This window comes from Gymnoscopelus microlampas (genome assembly GCF_963454915.1).
Source record: "Gymnoscopelus microlampas genome assembly, chromosome: 18".
NCBI classification, from domain to species: domain Eukaryota; kingdom Metazoa; phylum Chordata; class Actinopteri; order Myctophiformes; family Myctophidae; genus Gymnoscopelus; species Gymnoscopelus microlampas.
The window spans coordinates 31277086-31299402 of record NC_139955.1 but is presented as its reverse complement, the minus strand read 5'-3'; the positions used below and the strand labels follow the sequence as shown (position 1 = coordinate 31299402).

At 43.6% G+C, this 22317-nt stretch overlaps 1 protein-coding gene across 1 annotated transcript in view; it reads left to right on the top strand.

The window, feature by feature from the left end:
- htr4 (5-hydroxytryptamine receptor 4) overlaps positions 1-22317 on the top strand; it is a 175233-nt gene that overhangs the window by 94684 nt on the left and 58232 nt on the right. The window contains exons 5-6 of the mRNA XM_084041117.1: positions 15054-15207; positions 19259-19815. Coding sequence (XP_083897243.1) covers positions 15054-15207; positions 19259-19815 — 711 coding nt within the window. The remainder of the gene's footprint in view (positions 1-15053; positions 15208-19258; positions 19816-22317) is intronic.

The window sequence follows — 22317 nt, the reverse complement described above, 5'->3', positions numbered from 1 at the left end:
GTAGCAATTAGTGGGCCATTTTTCTGTCCAGCACTGATGAGTTTCCTGGTATTGTTTTGATATAATTGCTTGTAGTAATGGATTGTTAAATGTTCTGAACATACTGTATTGTTGACGTCAGTAAATAATTATGTTGTTCAGTGTATTTGCATGCATGTATTGTACATCCGCGGTAGTTGTCTCCGCCAGGCTGAAGGCATGGCCGAGACTATGTTTTGCACCCTGTCCGGCCGTTCGTCCGTCCGTCCGTCCGTCCGTCCATGTGTCCGTCTGTCTGCAAGCAGATAATCTCCGGCACTGTTTTAAAGAAGAGTAGTCTTGAGGATGTGGAAACAAACATTTCCTGGTGCACATTCTATAGACATACAGTAAAAGCTTTTCACATTGGCCTGTTATAGCGCCACCAGCAGGCCGATTTTTGCAAAACACATTTTGAGAACAAAATGCCTCAAATCATGAATGCAGCGTCCGATTGCCGTGAAAAGCCTAAGAAGAAATGGCACCCTTTTCACATTGGCCTATTATAGCGCCACCAGGAGGCCAAAATAACCTACCTGACCTGGCGGAGACCTGTGCTCCAAGGAGCACTTTGTCTAGTTTCCATCTGCGTCCGAGTGTCATTCTATACATCTGTCTGTCCACCTCCCTATGTTTTTGTGCTGTGTTTGTGCAGTTAAGTGTGGGAGTGTACATCTGTACATTGTCATATTTATTGAAAATAGTACAATAGTTACAGTCTGACACCATGAGCAAGAGGCATCACACATCACACGCAGCTCTCCCAACGGTCTACTGCCAAGTTTTCAATTCTTCTATCTTTTCTCCGTCCCTCTCTCTCTCTCTCTCTCTCTCTCTCTCTCTCTCTCTCTCTCTCCCCCCTCCTCCATTTATTTTCATCACCGGAATCGTGCAGTTACTGTGGTTGTGCGTATCTATGCATGCATATATTTAGTCAATAGTTACACGCTGACACTGTGGGCGAGAGGCATCACAATTTCAGTGAGCCACCAAATTATAATTTTGGTTCTTTTATATTATTTTTTCAATGGGGGGGGGGGGGCAGCGCCTGAGGGGTTGTTACCATGTCAGAGTGTCTGTCCCTGCTGTTAGTATCTGTTATCTGTTCTCCAACAGACACAGGATGTAGAATAAAAGCCCTGACAGGACGATGGGAGTTGTATAAAATGAAACACTTTTTGGGAGGGATTGTGTGTGTGTGTGTGTGTGTGTGTGTGTGTGTGTGTGTGTGTGTGTGTGTGTGTGTGCGTGTGCGTGCGCGTGCGCGCGCGCGCACACACAACTGTGTGTTGTTGTTGTTGGACTGTACATGACAAACAATGCATAGCAACAACACAATTTCAAATGCTGCCATTGTAACTGGTGATGACGATACTGTATGACGCAGACCAGAGCAGTTTCCTCTGCCATCCTCATCCGTGTTGATTATTCAGAGACGTCATGTTTCATCGGGGCAATACAGCGCTCTCGTCAATGTGGTGAACTGAAGATTTTAATCACCTCAGCTCGTTCAACTGTTCAATATGCTCACTGACCTCATCTTTCCGCCTTGTTGCCAGTGGACACGTGCATAACTCACAGCACCTGTCGTCAGATAGTATTTTGTACCTATGTTGTGCTTTCATATTATCAGACAGTGGATAAAAAAATTGCTTTGGAGTGAAATGTTTGGCAGACAGATTGTAGAATAGGATATTGTAACTGGGTGGGTGGAGACACAATTGGAAAACATTCTCCCCTCGACTGTAGCTGCTGCATTTGAATTGTGCTGGAGCACAGCACTTAATATAACTCCTCCCAACTGTGGTTTCACTCAGTGGTGGAAAAAAAAATTACTTGAGTAAAAGTACAAAGGTATTGGTATCAAAATGTACTTAAAGTCCCAAAAGTGAAAGTACTCATTATACAGAATGTCCCATTTCAAGTTTTCAAATGTATATAAAATCTTCGGATCGGCTATTTTCAAATGGATGAAATGTATATAGGGCTAAAGTGGTTACTGTATGTTTTGTAATAATAATACAAATCTACAAAGTAATTTGTAACTAAAGTTTTCAAATAAATGTAGTGGATTAAAAGAACAATATTTGGATCTGAGATGTAGTGGAGTAGAAGTAAAAGCACAGAAAATTGGAAATACTCCACTAAAGTAAAAAATACTAAACTGTTTGTCATGGCCTTTTCTCAACAGTTATTATTCTATCCTCACGTCCCTCAATTGCAAACCTTCCTCACAGGTCACGACTTAGCTCCTCCCACATAACGACACCAGGGAGGGATGTGAGGATGGGATGCTACAGGACGGAGGCAACAATTTGCCAAAGGGGACATCCTTGCTCAGTGAAACATATATATATATTTTTTTTATCCCACGATTTTGTAACCCATTTTTTCACCCAGTGCCAATTGCCTATGTAATCCTGGGCGCTACTCTCCCTCTGCCAGCCTAGGGAGAGCCCAGACTGAGCTCATGCCTCCTTCAATGCTTATCACCTGACAGCGGGGAGTTTCCCCGGTTGGACGTAACGCGCGGAACGAACACGTTATTCCAACCAGTTCCTTTCCCCTCCACCAGGCGCACCGGCTGACCAGGGGGAGGCAGTATAGGGACCAGGATTACTGCATGTTTTTGTGAGGGTACCTACCCTAGGGGACACGGGGAGAACATGCAAACTCCACACAGAGAGGCCCTTTCGACAACCCCACCTAGGGTATGGGCACTGATGACGCGGAGGAGAAGACACGCCCCCAGCGCCCACAGCGTCCCCGGCAGGAGTTGAACCCAGGATCTTCTAGCTGTGAGGCGACAGCGCTACCGACTGCGCCACCGGGCCCCCCTGAAACTTCATTTTGAACTGATGTCATGTCATACTTTGCAGTACATGTACAGTATGAGGGGTTGCACAGCTGTATCACCCTGTCACTGGTCTTGTCAATAGATTAGTTCTGGCAGAATAGTCAAGCCTTGCCTCACCTGCTGAGCGTCAGCTGATTCCTGCCGAGATCCCCCCCCCCCCCCCCCCCCGTCTATCTGTCCGTCAATTGCCTTCATGTTATGGATCACTCTTTAAATGTTTCATCTTGCTTATTCCTGCTGCCTCTCCAGCTCCTCTTTGTTATTCTTGTCTGACTTTGTCAATGTCATTGTCTGATGTCGTTGTAGTGTAGTATACCGTAAGGTCTTTCCTCGCTGCTCTCCCTGCCTGTGGCTTTTTTACATGTATGTGCATGGAAGCAGTGGTGTAAAGTAATTGAGTACAAGTACTCAAGTACTGTACTTACGTACAATTTTGAGGCATTTTTGCTTTAGTTTCATATTTCAAATACATTTTCAATACTTTAACTTCTACTCCACTACATCTCAGATGCAGATATTGTACTATTACTCCACTACAATTAAAAAACTTTAGTTAGCTAGTTACTTTGTAGATTTAGATTATTATTACAAAACACACATTAACCACTTCAGCCCTATATAGTATATATATATTGGCAATTTGAAAATAGCAGATCTACAAGCTCACAATGCGTCGCATTGCGACGCATTGTGAGCTATTTTCAAACGTTTTTTTTATACATTTTGAACTTGTGAAATCGGACATTCTGCATGAGTACTTTTACTTTTGTTACTTTAAGTATATTTTGATGCCAATACGTTTGTACTTTTACTCAAGTACATTTTTAATACGGGACTTCTACTTGTAACAGAGTATATCTACATTGCAGTATTGATACTTTTACTCAAGTAAAATATACAAGTACTAGTACCACTGGGGTATCCTTACACCAAACTCCTCGGGGAGACTCCTCTCTCCTCGGATCCTCGAGAAGCAATTTATTAATTGGAACGTCCTTCAAGATGACGGAAACTCGATCGATTTCTTGGTCACGACTGCAGGGGTGAGGAAGCAAAGGGGCGTAAAAAAGGTTGTAATGGGATTTGCCCACTGTTGAAGTGTGACGGCCACCATGCTCCATCAACCTCCCCCACGTTGAAGTGACATTGACACTTTGTCATTCCACGACAGCCACTCTTTTTATTTCACCGCCAATATAGTTTTGTAGCACTGGGACAAAATCCAGGCTTTTAAATTATTCATTTTCTGACACAGTAACATCCTTAATGTTAATTCAACACTTAAGAGTCTACAAATGCAACCAAGGGGACTGGCACTTAACTGCACGTCCTTGGAAAAAAGTAGTATTGAGAAAGGCCAGTTCGGCGGCGCCCCATGACTGTGTTTTCTGATGCCTTATCAACCTCACAGTGGAGGACCATGACTGTTCCCTGACGCTCTTTTGTTTTTGTCTTTTTGTCTCTTTCACTGCCAAAGACGAGATTTCTCGTCATATTTTGCAATGGCTCACACAGTGCCAATGACGAGAATTACACGATTTAGTTTTTTCAGTAGTTTTCCACTAGATGGCGCTTTTCGCTCGCCTATGGATCACTGTTTGGCTCTCTGTGAAAGAGAGAAGCAGCGGGTCACGTGATCGAAAAAACCCTGTTCTCTCCCTTGTAATTTGATCTGAAAGAATGGCTTTTCTGCTGTTTGTGTTGCTTTTTGGGGAGAACAGCCTACATTCAACTGGCCACAACTATGGAATGGATGATCGCGGCGGCTCGCTTCTGTTTTATGTTTTACTTCTGTCAGTCAAAGAGTTAACAAGACTTGGATATTAATATGTTCGAGGGAAAGATAATTTCAAATGGAATAATTCCACAGCAGATCCCAACTCAAAAACTCTGCTCTAGTTGGGAGGCGAGCCGCGAGACCCTCCTGGGTAACAGTGTGTATCCACCCTCTCACCTTGTCCTATCCTTGAGCAATATACTGCACATCCTACCTGCTCACTCACTGTACATCACACAGAAATACAGTAAAATACACTGCTATTGGTGTCAGCGTGGCAATAGCTGCAGCTTGACAAGATAGAAAATGCACTTGAGCATTGACTGTGGTGTCAACGGTAAATCAATACATCAGGAGCACAGTAATACTTATTCTGTATGCGGGTCAATCTTTAAACGCTGGGATGGTTAAAATAAGATGCAGCACCTACCTTTTTTGAACTGTACGCGATACAAAATGATTTACTGTACTTCAGGTGAAGTAAAGGTAACTATTGAAATAAAAGAGCTTCTTAAAAGATAAGTGCCAGTGTGTATAGTGTACATCTCTGTGCCAGTGTGTATACCGTACCTGTGCCAGTGTGTATATTGTACATCTCTGTGCCAGCCAGTGTGTGTGGATCTCTGTATCAGTGCATGTAATGTAGACCTCTGTGTGTTTGTGAGTGTTTATTTGTGAGCGCTTGTAACCCACACAATGCATGTATTTTCATAACCCCTGTCACGTATGTACGGATGTGGCTCCATGGTGCAGAAAATCCTCAACAATTGTGTGTGCGTGTCTGTGAATCCCTACTCGCATTCTGTGTGTGTGCATGCATGCTCACGTGTGTGTGTGTGTGTGTGTGTGTGTGTGTGTGTGTGTGTGTGTGTGTGTGTGTGTGTGTGTGTGTGTGTGTGTGTGTGTGTCAAGGCATAGTGTTACTGACAGTATCCATACAAAAACAAAACAACATCTTCCACACTGAATTTGAAATACAATTTGAATCAATCCCCCTGGAACAACTTGGTGGCTGGCAAACACTGGGAAGTGCCTCATGCACGCCATGAGTGGGAGAGAGAGAAAGAGAGAGAGGAAGCGAGAAAACTGATACAGATAGAAACTCTGAAAGGAAGGAAAAAAGCAGAGTGAAGGAAACAACAGACGATCACGGAATCGACAGAGACAACAAGTGCACAGCTGCAGGACATAATGTCTCTCTTTCATTCACATTAAAGTGACACACTGCTGAGGGCGCTGAATAAATGGAAATGAATTGGAACTAAAAATAAATCCCACAAGCCACTGTGGTGCTGTGATTGACTCCTGAAGCCGCTCTCATACTGTAGCACAGAGACCAGAGAGAAGCAGGCAGGATTAGAGGGACAGGGAAACGTGAGAGAGACCATGAGAGGCACAGAGAGGAGTGGACCAAGGGCGAGTGAGAGAGAGAAAGAGAGAGAGGGAAAATATGATAGATGGAGAGACGCACAGACATACAGGAAGAGCGAATTTAATTAGAAGGATTTACAGAAGTACAGTACAGTATCCGTAGGCAGAGGACTTAGTGCAGTATCAGTTCTTGTAGACCAGTCTATGATGTCAGTCAATCTATGACGCACCAACTTGGGAGAATTTGGGTATCTCCTTATACGGACAAGTGTTTCAACCAATCTGTGACGTCAATTGGGAGAGACACAGAGACTCAGACTCAGATTCTCAGAAGATGGATTTATATATAGAGCTGTGGACTAATGGAGGAAATGGTCTACAGAGAATTACAGATGGGAGCAATTGAATAAGCGCTATCGAGAGAGAAACCCAATAACGGAACAGGAAATTGTGCTGAATTGGGCAGTAAAATAAATAGTGTCATGACATAATGTTGCACCTGGGGCTATGGGGCTGAGATATGGACCCTCACAGCACAACAGGAAAGGGCCCTGGATGGAATCTATACACAAGAATGCTACGAATGGCACTAGGTGTGACATGGACGGACCACATCAGAAATGTGGACCTCTACACGGGGATCTACCACGGGTCATAGACAAAGTCAGAAATAGAAGGATGAGGCTGGCAGGGCACTGTGTCAGGCACCCAGAACTACAGGCAAGCAAACTGACACTATTGGAGCCAACCCAGGCCAAAGCCAGGAAAGGCAAGAAGCGCACCACCTACGTAGATGCACTGCGGTGCGACGGCTTAGCTAACAACACTGCAGAGCTCAAGACCCTGATGTTAGATAGGAGAGTGTGGAGGGCAGCAATCCAAGAGTCCTGAGTTGAGGTTTGTTAGACCACACTCTAGCATCGCATTGCAATGCTGCACCATTAAACCCCCAGGAAAACCTTCATCAAGCCGCATCAAGAAATATGCTGAGATGGGCATTGAAAGAGACAGGGAGTCAAACAGAAGAGAGGAAGATAAGAGATGTATGGAGGAGAGAGATGCTGTGTGATTTAAATGGGAACTGTAGAATGTAGAGATTAAGAATGTAGGGAGAAAGAGAGAGAGAGGGATCTGTAGGAAAGAGAGGCCCTGACAGACAGATGGTGGTGGATTGTAGAGAAACAGAGCATGCTGAGAAATTGATTTTTAGAGTCACTTTATTGATCCCCCAGGGGAAACTCGAGAGGTGTAAAATTTAGAGGTGCAAAGTGTGAGACAGAGAGCGAGTGAAAGACAGAGAGAGAGAGAATGATAGAGAGAGAGGAAGTGGTGGACAAAGAATTGTGATTCTCCATCACAATGAATGAGCTATAACCTCCCAAAAACAAAACAGAGGGAATCCAGCAACAATGCAATTGCAAGTACGCACTTATACTTCTAGTCATTCTTCGACAATCGAAAGAAGTTCTTATTTTTTTCCCATGTGAAAGTGAAGCTTACTGTACAAGCATGTAGTTACAATCAACATCAGTTGGCAGCCACAGAGCTCAGCAAAAATACTTTGGCTCAGAGCTGGCCATTTGTTGAAGCCAGCTCTGAGATAAATGAGGGTTCAACAGTATGCTGGGGTAAACATAGAGACAAATGTCTTCTTGGTCCATAGACATGGGTTTTACAACCACACCAGGGGTCAAATGTATCAAACCCTTTGTATATTTAGGTGTAGAAATCTGTGTACGCACAAAACAGGAAACATTCATGTGTAGTCACTTCGTCATATTCATAAAACTCGACGTAAGCCTATTCCTATGTGTTTTTTCCTGATAAATCTCAATCATCCTGAAATTGTGAGTACGTACATGAGCCTAATATCCCACGTGTTAACTCCAACATTTAGCCTAACCACAAATGTTTAATACAACTTAAAGTAATACAAGGCAGGTCCACAAATAACGATTTTTAGCAACCTCTGCTGGTCATTACCGTCACTGCAGGTCTTTCGTTTATTCCTGCATTACCCAGAATTCCAGTTGTTTTCACCGGAAGCGTTTCAAAAAGCGTTCTTTTAATTGTTTTATACTATCTACGGATCGTTTCTCTTAGCCAGTGGAGCATTAGTTACCATGAGCTGTGTTTTCTTTTGCTGTTGTTTATCCATCTTCAAATCCTATAATGTCTTACAGCGTGAGATTCCTTTTTGTTATTAGCGCGGTAGTTCCTGGCCAAACAGGAAATCGGTGCATTTCCGTTTCCGTTTTCCGGCCGGATGACGTCATTTTCGCGGGAAGGGCGGCCCGCCACCGTTTCAATAGAAAATATAATAGAAAAGGCTTTTGGGGTGAAATTCATGGAGTGGGTGTTGTGAAACATTTGCCACTCACAAAAGATATACAATTTAACTTGAGTTTTTTTTTTTGTTTTTTAAGTTACCTAGTATTACTTTAAGACGATGAAAGCTATTGCATAAATTACTTATCATTAATAAAACATAAAATTGTATGGTTAAGAAGCAAGAACAATTGGAGAAGCCAGCCATCACACACAGCTCTAATCTTTTCCCTCATAATAAAGTAATCATGGGTTGAGCCAGTACATCAAACATCTGACAGAATCATATGATAAACAATTGGGATGTTTATAGAATGAAAATGCTTTTGATTAACTAAAGTAACGTCATTCTGTGTTGGTGTCCTTATTGCAATCCCTCATGTCATGTGTCAACATTTATAAGTGTATTAAAGTATAATTTATAATGGACAGGTGGACAAAGGGCCCAATTACCATAGTACTGCTCACTTACAAGAGAAATCTCACCCGCAAGGGCTCTAGTGGATATTGTTTTGAGAAGGTTCAACACCAACACTCGCTGCTACCTGTCAATAGATGATATTTAATTGATCGCTAGTATGATAATTGTGTGCACCAGCCTTGGTGCATTTGCTTCGTATTAGTTTGTATTTTGTACAGTATATCTGTCTGCTTTCGCATCTGTATGGTCATTGTCCCTGGCCTGTTCATTGTCACTTTGGCGCTGAAGCTGGTTATGTGTGCTTATGCTACTTATGCATCACTGTGTAATTATAGTGAAGGTTTAGATACAGTAGATTGTGATGTGACATGTAGTGAAAGAAAAAAGCTCTAAATAAAATGTGACCCAAATTCACACATTTACAACTCAGACAGTATGTGTGTGTGTGTGTGTGTGTGTGTGTGTGTGTGTGTGTGTGTGTGTGTGTGTGTGTGTGTGTGTGTGTGTGTGTGTGTGTGTGTGTGTGTGTGTCTCTGTGTGTGTCTGTGTCTGTGTGTGTGTGCGTGTGCTTGCGTGTGAATGCATGCTTTTTTATAGATTGCATACAGCACTGTGTACACAGTAGACAGGGTGCCGTTAGTGAGGACCAATTAAGGTTACGACAAGGTTACTTAAGGTCCTTTAAGTAAAAGAGCGTTATGAGTAGAGATTGCTTGTTTACAGCCTGATGATGCAGCGCTGGACATATGTCCATGGGTGAACAGAGTTGGCAGCTTTAATTGTCTTTGATCAGACCTTTAAGCTCACAGTAATTAAATTCATCACTCACCTGAACGTCTAAGTGTGATGCAGACAGCCAGACAGACAGACAGACAGACAGACAGACACACTGACACATTAAGGTGATGCAGGGGCACACGCAAACACAAACACACACACATGCACCTAATGGTGTCCAGCTGAATCTGATGTGTAACAGAGCAGCTGGCTGTGAGGATGACATGATAATGAGGTTTTGAGTTGTTTGGTCTGTTGATTCATCTGTTCTCAATCACATTTCAACAGGTCTATGTTCTGTTCAGTCTCTACCGCACGCACGCACGCACGCACGCACGCAGGCACGCACGCAGGCACGCACGCACGCACGCACGCACGCACGCACGCACGCACGCACGCACGCACGCACGCACGCACGCACGCACACACACACACACACACACACACGCACACACACACACTCTTGTAAGTCACTAATTTACTCAGTCAGTCAGAAATTGAAAACAGGCAATAAAGCACTCAGTCCCCCGTGACCTCTAAATGGAGAATGTGAAGTGATATGAAATGAGATATCCTCTCTATTATTTTCTCTCTGTCTCTCTCTCTCTCTCTCCCCCCACTCTTTCTCTCTCACACACACACACATGCACGCGCTCACACATACATTTATCTCTTTAGCTTTGTCCATTTCATTTCTTAGTTGTTCCCTCTCGATTCCTCTCTATCCCTCTGCACCCCCGGGGCCCCCCTCCCCCTTCTCTGCCTGGCTCTAAGGCTGAGCTGAGCTCTCTTGGGGGAGATGTGGTGACTTAACCACCGGCTTCGAATGCTATCAATGCATTGAATGGGAGATTATCACGTTTTATCAGACCATTGAATGGGCGAAGTAGGCGAGCTACTGTCTACCCCGCGATTTGTCAGACCATTCATTGGGCGTAATCAGGAGCTACTGACCTACCGACGGAGGCGGAGCAGTCCCCACAACAATATTTACGATTCTGTCCATATCGGTACATAACTCGAACGGCGCTGAGTAGGCACAGGCGAGCGTCGCACCGCTCCGGACGGCAACTCGGTCGCCTTAGCTCCCTCGGTGGCCCGTCGCGGGGCTCAAGCTCGCCTGAGACTGAGCGCCTCCGTCATGGTCCGAAACCAAAACAACCAAAACCAAAACCGAAACTGAAGTATTTAAGTCATCTCCGTCGGTAGGTCAGTAGCTCCTGATTACGCCCAATGAATGGTCTGATAAATCGCGGGGTAGACAGTAGGTCGCCTACTTCGCCCATTCAATGGTCTGATAGAACGTGATAATCTCCCATTCTATGCATTGATAGCATCCGAATCAGGTGACTTAACAGCGGTAGCTTTGAGCAAATGACAGCTATATAGCAGAGGGACAGAGTTTTGCTGATGAAATGACTACATGCACCCTGTGAAAGTAGAGGAGAGCAGTAGCCTACTGTGACTCTTCTACCACTGTGTTTCTCAAACTGTGTTCTGAAAGGGTCACGCTGACAAAGAACAATTTGAATAGAAATGTGTTGTGTTATTTGATGTATTGACAGTAACACCATGAAGGCACATGCTGATATACACACAGCGTAGACACACTTGCGTGCACACTGACTGGAGAGAGGGTTAACACAACCAAGTCACACGCCTACTTGTGAAAGATGAAAGTTGGCAAGAAATCCCTTGTACCCGTTGTCAGAGTATCCGTCTGTCTGTCTGTCTGTCTCGTTTGTTTCTGTATGTCTGTGTTCCTTATGCCCATATATAGAGGAATGCCAAAATATGGAGTCCAGGCCAGTCTATGACGTCAATACTGTGACATCATATAGATGACTTCAGGGTACTCCATACTGTATGGGGATTTGCGGATATTTCTACATATTTCTTTGGAGATCTGATAATCCAACCGACTTCCCACTCGACACATCACTCCCTTCAAGTCAATCAGTCAGGCGGTTCTCGAGACACGCTGGTGACACGCTCACTGAAGAGATTTCATGGATTTATAGATATATTGAAGCTGTGTGTGTGTGTGTGTGTGTGTGTGTGTGTGTGTGTGTGTGTGTGTGTGTGTGTGTGTGTGTGTGTGTGTGTGTGTGTGTGTGTGTGTGTGCACACCAGTGCATTTAGCAGCTGAGAGAGCAAGCGAGTGCTCTTGGTGATAGAAAGATACCGCATTAAGGTTCAATTCACCCTGACAGAATGTCGCCGTTAGATGAATCTTATTTGCTAGACAGAGTACAGATGGATCATCCATGGAGGAGAAAGATAAGCAGTCAGTGGAGGAGAGAATCAAAGAAGACATGAGGCACCATTTTCCAAAATTGTCCAAAACAAGAAATGCTTTACAAAATCCTTCTATACCACTGTTTAATGCACCATCTAAGACCATGATTGTAATATGACTTGTATAGGAATACTACTGGACTTACTATAATATACTGTACATACAGTATGTGTGGTTTAGGACTGAGCTTTTAACACAACCTGAAATTAAAATACCGTCAAAATGGAGCGTATTTGATTTCTGTATTGTGAAACAGGAGCTGTGTGCGTCTCAGCCAATCACAGTGATGGGGCGGGTTTGAACCGCACTAGAGCTTTCCAACTTCCAAAACATCTTTTAGTCGGCTGTGAGCTGTCAGATTTTGGGATTGACAAGTACCATGACCTGCCTCGATGTCGCGTCAATCCACAAAGTAAAATAAATACATAAAACAAGTTTCTGTTATTGCATTGAATATTTCTCGTCTCAAATGTTTTCTGAAACATATTTCAGTGTACTGTTTAGGTTTTTTGTGCAAATGTGCAGACACAAACCCCCCCAAACAACAACAAAAAACAATAATTGAGAATGAACATTATTGGTGTTCACCGGGGTGACTGAGGAGAGGTAAGCACTAAGGAAATGAGAGAAATACAACTTTACAAAAGAGGTGCCGCAGAAGATCAAACAAATGAGGGAATCCTGTATGAGAGGAGAGTAGGGGGAGCACCAGATCTGGATGAGAAAAATGAAGATGAAAAAGAGAGAGAGATGAAGTTGGCCTCATGATAAATCACTTTCTTTTTGTATGCCCATTCCAATTCCTACATGATTCTCCAAATAAAGGGGAAGACAGATTGTTTTTCTTTCATTAGTTATGACATTAGTTCATGTTGCATCATTATTGTCAGGGGAATATTGCTGGCACACGCACATAGGGAACAAGACTCTGCTATGGCAACGATTTATGCTCACAGTCACAATACTTAAACAAAGTATCAGCACTGATAGGAGATTTCATCAGTCTAGAAGCTAGAGGGAATGACAAAAGATGTAAAGAGACAAAAAGAGATGAGCAGTATCAAAGAGACGCGTGTGATCAAACCTAATTCAGGTCAAATATTGTAGTGTGGCCTGATTACACACGTCCATTGTCCACACATTTCAAATCCGACCATGCGGCACGTGTCGGATGCAACCGGGCTCCCTGGGTCAGGCGTTGATGCGACGGGCCTCTCCCATCGCTCCGCAAGTTGACGAGGACAGATGATTTATGATTTTTCAAGTGCATCGGAATGCAATTCGATTGTCGCTGAGTCTCAGCACTGGTAGATTTCATTAGTGTCTGCATGGTTTACCGCCCACAGTCTAGAAGCCAGAGTGGGAATGAAAAAATATATAAAGAGACAGAAGGAGAGGAGCAGTGTCAGAGAGAGACATGGGACTTTTAAACACGTTGTGTGGTCAAAGCCTACTTCACGTCAAATAACTTTAGTGTAGTGTGGCCTGATTACACACATTGTCCACACACTGGTGATGACACATGGCCACTCACTTTGCTACCGCCTGCCTCGGGAGTGGCTCTCAAGTCCATGTCGGACGGCGCGCCTGCCTTGTTTTAAATTATTTTACCGGACACATCAAACTGTCCGGAGTTGGGAGTGTCAGAATGTCAGAATGTCACTTGCGCATTTCAGTGGCCGAGAATACCGGGAACGGCAACAAGTGATGCGACAGAGGAGTGTCGTGGCAAATGCAATGGGTGCATTTACCACAACCTGAGAATGTGTTGATCAAGGCAGAGGGACGTGTAGATTCTCAGATAAAGAGATAAAGTGATGATGTTAGATTCACAGAGGCAATCAGCACCCCAGCCAGATGTGCCAATATTTGGTGTTGGGGTTGTTCTTTACTTCACTGTCTCTCTCTCAACTCAATGTCAATTTCAATAAATGAACTCTCCCATTTGGCTTTGTTCTTTCTCTACCTCTTTTCTTTTGGTAAGGAATCAATTCCAATACATTGTTGTCTTTGTTCCGTGGTGAGTCTTGTTTCATCTCTCCACCTCTGATTACAACCACACAGCCCAGCTCCATCCACTGAGGTCATCAGTCATAGAGGATGTGACTGGTTTGAGCTGTGAAGATGTGCGCACCCGGGTGAGCCCCTCTCCCTCTATGGAATGGCTCGGCCAAGGCCCTGCCCAAAATGCCAATGGCCCAGCCCCATTCTATTCACTTTTCACTTCAGAATTCCCCAGACTTTCTTTCTGAGAAAGCCCAGGATCCGAGGTTAAGACCCCTACCGATCCCGGCGACCTTTGCTATGTGTCACTCCCCACCTCTCTCTCCCCATTTCCTGTCAGTCTACTGTCAATAAAGGCAGAAAAAGCCCCAAAAAAAAAGTTTAAAAGAAAAAGCACTGATAAAATGTATGTAAAAGCACTTTACACAGAGGTGGAAAGAGACAGGGCACTAAGGACTGAGAAGGAGAGAGATAGACTGAGAGGCAAGGAGACAGATGGAGACGCGAGAGAGGGAGAGAGATACTCAAAGAGAGAGGAGAGAGAAAGGGGTAAGAGAGATAATAAGTTGTGCGCACGTGAGAGACAGAGGCAGCTAGGGAGCAAGACATTAAGAATAGACAACGAAAATTTAATTTAGGAGATATGAGTCCCTGGTGTAGTAGTCATACTGTTATGGACTCTTAATTAAAATATCATACGATGCCTATCGCTTTGTCATATCTTAATCCCACACATATATCTCCGGCATATCCAACCAAGGTCATTGGACACACACACACACACACACAGACACAGACACAGACACACACACACACACACACACACACACACACACACACACACACACACACACACTTTGAACGTTGTGAGCCCGGAGGCACTAACCCATGCTGAACTGAACTTTATTCTGTTTGCCTATAAAGAAATGGCTGAGGGTTATTTCTTTAGCCCTAGAGATGCCTCGTTGAAAGTGGTTAAACATCAGCACAAATCGGCTGCATAATTGCCGATACCGTCAAAAAAAGTCAAATAATGGCCGATATCAGTCAAGCTCTAGTCGCTATTTCCCTACATGTACTGTAACTATGCTATATCCTGCTGCCAACCATGGTAACAGTGCACCATTATAATATGAGTCCTTTGACAGATACGTTACATTAATGACATAATGTAAATAATGTGTGTTGTATCTGTGTACAGGTACTACGCCATCTGCTGCCAGCCGCTGGTATACCGCAACAAGATGACTCCAATGAGAGTGGCTCTGATGATCGGAGGCTGCTGGGTCATCCCCACCTTCATCTCCTTCCTACCCATAATGCAAGGCTGGAACAGCATAGGAATAGACCATTTGGTGAGCAGTGTGCAACCGTGTGAGAGTGTGTGTGTGTGTGTGTGTGTGTGTGTGTGTGTGTGTGTGTGTGTGTGTGTGTGTGTGTGTGTGTGTGTGTGTGTGTGTGTGTGTGTGTGTGTGTGTGTGTGAGAGAGAGTTTATTGAGTTTATTAGGATCCCCATTAGCTGGTGCATAACAACAGCTAATCTTCCCGGGGTCCACACATAACATAAAAACATGACATTCAACAAGAAATTACAGGACAATTACATCAAAAACGTAAATTTTCCTTCGAACGGTGACTTTCATATCATCCATCATATGCAACTTGTTCTCCGATTCCCTATTGCTTTGGAAAGAGAGAAACATTTTTATTAGAGATGCCTACCTTCAAATCTATTAAAGTAAAAACTAACAAAAAATGTAATAAAAAAAATCACATTCATAACTGTGTGTGTGCCATGTTCCTGCATATGTTTGAATGCACTTGCCTGTATAAGTGTGTATACTCATGTGTGCGCCTGTGCGCCTACTGTGTTGTTAACATATAACCTGTCTGCAGCTTGTACCTTTCAACCTTTGGGTTTCTAGATGCCTCTTCAATTGTCTTTTGAAACTTGATTTTAGTTTTCTTTTGCAATCTGATCTAGCAGTGTGTTCCATGCAACCATACAGCACTGTGCACTTCATAGACCCTGTTCTGGTTTTAGGGACTTGATAGCAACCTCTTGTGGCATGTCTCGTCTTATATGTATGTATGTTAGAGCTAGCACATCTCAAGAGGACAAGGAGTGATACTGTCAGCCTCTCTGTGAGTGTCGTCCAGGAGAGCTTGACATGCATATTGTTTACATTACACCGTGGTGTACACCTAAGGGCAAGCCGAGCTGCTCTGTTTTGAACCAGCTGCAACTTTCCTAGGTCCCTCTTGTTTGCCCCTAACCAATCATTTTGGTTTCAATAATGCAAGGCTAGTAGTAGTTTAAGGTGAGGAGAACAAAGGAAGAGAGGAGAGAGTCAAAGGAGGGAGGGGGGGCAGGTGAAGAGAGAGAAGGTAAGAATGAGGAAGCATAGAAAAGAGAAAGGAAAGGAAAGAGATATGAGGAGAGGATTAGTTGGGAAATAATGGTGGAGCACTGGGGGAGTGAAATACAAGGAGAGAGTGAAGGGGAGAAACGGGAACAGTGAGAGTAAGGAAAAAGAAAGAGAAGTACAGCACTGGGAATGATGGGGAGAGAGAGAGAGGACATTAGGGGAAGGTTGGGGTGAGAGAAAAAAACGCATTCACACAAATAAAAAATGAACTGAGAAAATGAAAACGAATGATGTCACGAGACACAGCCTCTTGAAGGGAAATGGTGTATCGGTTGCTACAGAAAACATAACAATCACAAAGATGCGGAGAAGAAGAGGGCATTGACACCGCAGACAACGGATTAGCGAGGTTGCTGTTTGTGATTGTTTTGGTTAGAAACTGAGTGAGTGAGAATGATGGAGAAATGGAGAGAGAGGGGGGATTCTCTAGACACAGCAGACGTTCTGTAGCTCCCTGTCTGCCCTTGCCTGATTGCCACCAAAAGTGTCCTCTGAGCAGAAAGTACTTGGCTTAGCTGGGCTCAGCTCATTACGGCAATTGCACACACCCGCACACACACACACACACACACACACACACACACACACACACACACGCATACGTGGGCACACACTGACACCAGTAAATAAACACCAACCGTTTTCAAAGTTAGCAACTGTGTAGGAGTACAGCCAATCCTGACTGGCCATCTCAGTGGATCTAATTAAAAACTGCTATGGTCAAGCCCAGCCCGCTCAACGTCAAATTAGCAAAGCAAAATAAACAAACCACTGGAATTTGGTAGCTACAGTGTCCCAGCTGCATCTCAATATCAGGGCCATCATCATTTGCTTGGGAGAGGGTGTAAATCTGGAATTTTTCATTCTCACACACATTGACACATCGACGGCGTTGGCAACCGTGCAAGGCACCACCCTGCTCATCCGTACTAGTTAGGGTTTAATTTTCTTGCTTCAGGACACTTAGGTACACAGTCAGGAGGGGCTGGGGATCGATCCTTCTGATTCTACGTTGGCCACACTACTGTACCTCCTGTGCCACTGCCACCTCGTTTATATTGGTTGCCATTGTATATAAAGTAGAGATGCGCGGTTTTAGCCGCGGTTGCCGCAGTTAACCGCGGTTTAGGGTGGATTCGGGTCAATCAAATATAATTATTAATTCATATAAACCGCGGGTGAAATATTGCGGTAAATAAATTAATGACATCTAATATAGGCTATCTATCCATAAAATAGCTAAATCTCTGCGTGCTTGTGTCTGTGTGAGTGTGTAGAGCAGCCTCTGCGATGCGATCACAAAATGCATTGATTTAGCCTATGGAATGTCCGTGCGACGTGCGTCTTTTTTTAAACCGGTGCTGCGCTGACAGCAGAGCAGTGCGCTCTGTATGTTGGATGCCGCATGTATGCTGGATGCCTGTATGTTGGATGCCGCACAGAGTCTGTCTGTTCAGCGCAGCAGAGCAGTGCGCTCTGTATCAGCGCAGCACCGGTTAAAAAAAAAGAAAAAAGACGCACGCATTTTGTGATCGCATCACACAACTAATACTAAAACTAACGGGGAATACCAGAAAATAATAATATTTTGACGTACGGGAAAAACGGTTGGTGCGGATGCGGATATTTAAATTGGATAAAACAATTATTGTGGTTGGATAACGGGCGCCGGGCGGATAATTAATTTGTACATGCGGATTTGGGTGACATGAGAGGCCATCCGCGCATCTCTAATATGCAGTACTGTAAAATGCGTTATGCTAGAACCAGTGTTAGTCAGTGTGTCAGTAACCTGTCCCTACATACATGTATACAATATCTGATATCTAGCATCACTCGTGCATTAGCAATGTAGACACGTGGCCATTGTGAATTGTGCATCGACCACAGAAAAAGCCCTCCGTCAAACATGCAATTTACATCAATCCTGTATAGAATCATGACCATGCTGCAAGTCCCCATACATAACTTGAATCTATACTGAATCTGTATTGTATACAATAGACATTTTTAATCTCCTTCCATAAGGCCAGTACCGCATAGGAATGAGTGCCATGTGACTGTGTGTGTAGAGAGAGGAGTGTGAAAGAGAGTTTGTGATTGTGTGTCTGTGTGTGCGTGCGTGCATGTGTGCGTGCGTGTTTAGACGGTATCTACGTATGTAGACATCCGTGGCCATTGTCCATTGCACATCGGCCATGGTAGAATTCCTCCCTCAAACGTGTATTTTACATCAATCCTGTATAGAATAATTTCCATTGTGCAAGCCTCTATGCATAGTGAATCTATACTGAATCTGTATTGTATTATAGCCATTTTGCAAGGCCCCCTCCATGCATTTATCTTGCATCGATCAGTGCTGTGTACAGATTTACAAATGAAGGAGCAGAGTTTTTAGTCGCCGGTAGAGAATAGCCTGCATCAAGCTATGGACTCCCTCTCATATCCATCTACTGATATTGTTTGTGTGATGCATGGCGGGGTGTCTGCTGCATGCACGTTATCGCCCTTCCTGTCTGCAGAACCAAACGCCCATTAAGGGACCATGAAGATGTGAAATGAAACAATTTGGAACAAGTGTAGATTTATTGTTTTATTTTTGTGCTCAGTTCCCTGAGGACTGTTCTCGCACATAGAGAGGGTTATATAAAATGGTTCTGGAGGATATCACCTCTGGTAGGTGAATAATGGTGATGCTCATAGCCTCTTGGCCCCTCTTGTACCGCACTTCTTAAAGTATGGAAATTGAATGGAATGGAGTGTGGGCTGCCTGGTAGTATTTTGCTGGGGGCTCATTTTGTAAGTGTTTCATTTTGCAGCTAGGTGGTTTGGTAAAGCAGATGATTAATTGGGTGTTTATTTCCAGTAAGTAACTCGTATGCGTTTGTTGTAGATAAAGAGTGTGTACCTGTGTATGTATATTTACACACCTGGCTCTCCCCTAACTCCCCCTCATTGCTTGCCTCCTTTGTCCAGATAGAGCAGAGGCAACACACCCAGGGCAGCAACTCCACCTCCTGTGTGTTCATGGTGAACAAGCCGTACGCCCTCACGTGCTCGGTGGTGGCGTTCTACATCCCACTGGGCCTCATGGTGCTGGCCTACCAGCGCATCTACGTCACGGCGCGCGCCCACGCCCTCCAGATCAGCATACTCCAGCGGGCCGGGGGCGCGGCCAACTCGGCCGACCACCAGCGCAACCACCGCATGCGCACTGAAACCAAGGCGGCAAAGACCCTGTGCGTGATCATGGGCTGCTTCTGCCTATGCTGGGCACCATTCTTCATTACCAACGTGGTGGACCCCTTCATTGAGTACACAGTGCCTGACAAGCTGTGGGCCGCATGCCTGTGGCTTGGCTACATTAACTCCATGCTCAACCCCATCCTGTATGCCTTCCTCAACAAGTCCTTCCGACGCGCCTTCCTCATCATCCTGTGCTGCGGCAGGAAGCGGTACCGGCGGCCGTCGATCCTGGGGCCCGGGGCGCCGTGCACGGCCACGCAGATCAACGGCTCCACGCACGTACTCAAGTAAGTCACCGTAAGTGTCCGCCAGTCGCTTTAAGTTGTTTTCAAATCCGGAGTAAAGCACATTGCTACTAAGTCCAGTAGTAGTGGAAGTGCTTTTGCTCTGTTCTCTGTTTCCCTGCTTTTTGGACCTTCTCTGTTTTCTATTCAAGACTCTAACATCACGTCTTTCTCCATAGTTTCAATGTCATGAAACTTCCAGTGGATACTGTATGTCACATTCTAATAGCGAATCACGCTGCAGTTCCTTGGCAGGAAGTAATGAGTTCACAGGTGGTGCATTGCAGTGCATTTCACCACTATGCAAACTCTCAGCTGTCACTCTCTTTCTCATTCTCAGTATTCTGACACGCCTCTGTAGTGCAATTACCGTTTCTATAAATAAAGGATATGTTTCAGAGCGATAACAGCTTGATTCTGAACTGTATGTCATATGTGCTCCGTAACAGCCCATTGGGTATTACATTTACATATTATTTCCATTGCCTCAGGAGAGGTGTAATCCGTGTGCAGAATAATGTGCATCATGTGAACTACTCATATATTAATGAACATGTAACCATTTAAATCACATTAAGGATTTACTTGCTGCTTCTTTCCTCAACCTGTCCACAGGAAAACAAAACAAAAAGTATGTTTTGGAAATTTCAAATCATAGAGTGGAATGTGGGCCGTACTCTACGGCCCAATACATCCCTGTACAAAATGTTTTCTGACCCCAGTTATTTGATGCTTGTGCTACAATGCTTCCATTACAGTTTTATCTGTGTAATAGCTAAACATTCTTAAGAACACCAGGCAAATACAAATACATATCTATTTATTTTTTATTTTGTCTGGGTGTTAGTGAAAAGTTCCCCACCTTGAGAAAGAGTGTGAAATGATATCGGCGCACATTCTTATACTGAGCAGTTGACTTAGAATTTATAAGAGCTACTAATACTGTTATTCTAAGCCATGGTGCTGTGGATAATGTCCTCCTCCTACAGAGTGACATGATTTAGCCTCTAACGATCTGTAGCTGAACACCAGAACTGATCTTGTCAGAGCCACGTGAACACGTATCAGAAGTTTGCACTGGAGGAAAAATCTTCTGTTACAGAAAATTGTGGATGATTCTACTGTGTTCATTCAACACCAGCACAGTAACATCTATAGAGCAGTGCCTGAAGTTAGCTGTTTAGTGAGAAATTAATTTGTGTGGTGTGCAGCTTGGACTGGATGGTGTTGATGATAATGTCATAAAGAAACCTAATATAGAATCAACAAAACATATTTTTTCATTCAGCACAGGAGACTGCACACTTAACTAACTAACTTACCTACCTACCTAGCTACTGTACCTACCTACCTACAGTACCTAACCTATTAAACGTATAACAATAATAAACTTTATTTGCACTTTTTTAAAACTTTTTTTTTAAACAGTTAGCATTAGTAGTTAGTGTTAGTGTAAATGTTAGTGCTTTCTATTCAGATACATAATACCTGAATACAAGAAAGCATGAATTAGTTTAGACATTAATGCCAAACATAATCCCCAAACCCTCTCAGGAAATGGATTCCAATACATGTAAAAACTCTGAGTGAAACTCACTTGGTGCAAGGAGAGACTGACCAAAGTTACTTAACCAGCCACTTATTTTTGACTGGCAGCCACTTTGAAACTACTAATCTAAAGTACATGTAAGAAGATTTAAGAAGACGTATAGCAGAAATGCATTCATCAATGTTATTTGATCAGCTGGATGACATGCTATTTAGCAGTGATATATAATCCATACAGCATTTACCATTGTATTATGGGAGTTTATATTTAGACGGGACATGGTTGCTCCACATGTCTGCATCTCTAACAGGTTTATTTCAGGAAAACATTTATCACGGTTATTTATGCATCATCATCCACATCGTCAAACATTTGCTGCATCCTTTTTCACGTCATCCTTTGCAACTCACCTCATAATGTGAGGCAATGAATTATTCATAGGAGTGCCTCTGGCTATTATCAGGCTACGGCTTATGTTCCATTCTAACATCTCTGAATGTTTCGAAATTCATGACAGGAAACTTGACAGTTATCTAACAAAGCAGTTTGTTTAATGTTTGGAAAAGGGAATGTCACTACACTATCACAACTCAAACTATACGTAATTTGATTTGATTATTAAGTAGGAATTTAATAGGACAACAACTACTGTAAAAGGAGCAACACAACACAATTTAGGATAGCACTTAAAAGCATTACTGAAAAAACTCATTTCCAAAGTGGGTCTTTGATGAAAACCTACAGTACTTGTCCCCCTCGCAAACCAACACCATGGTTCAAATTCCCTACGGAATCATCACCACACCCCACAAAGCTGTGTGAAAGTTTGTTTTCAAAATTGGCTTTGTTTGGCTTTGTTTGATATACAGGGGCAGGTTGTTCCATAAGGAGATCCAAGTATAGAAAAAGGAGCTTTTTGCTATTTTACCTTCAACACGAGAGCACTGCATTTAAAT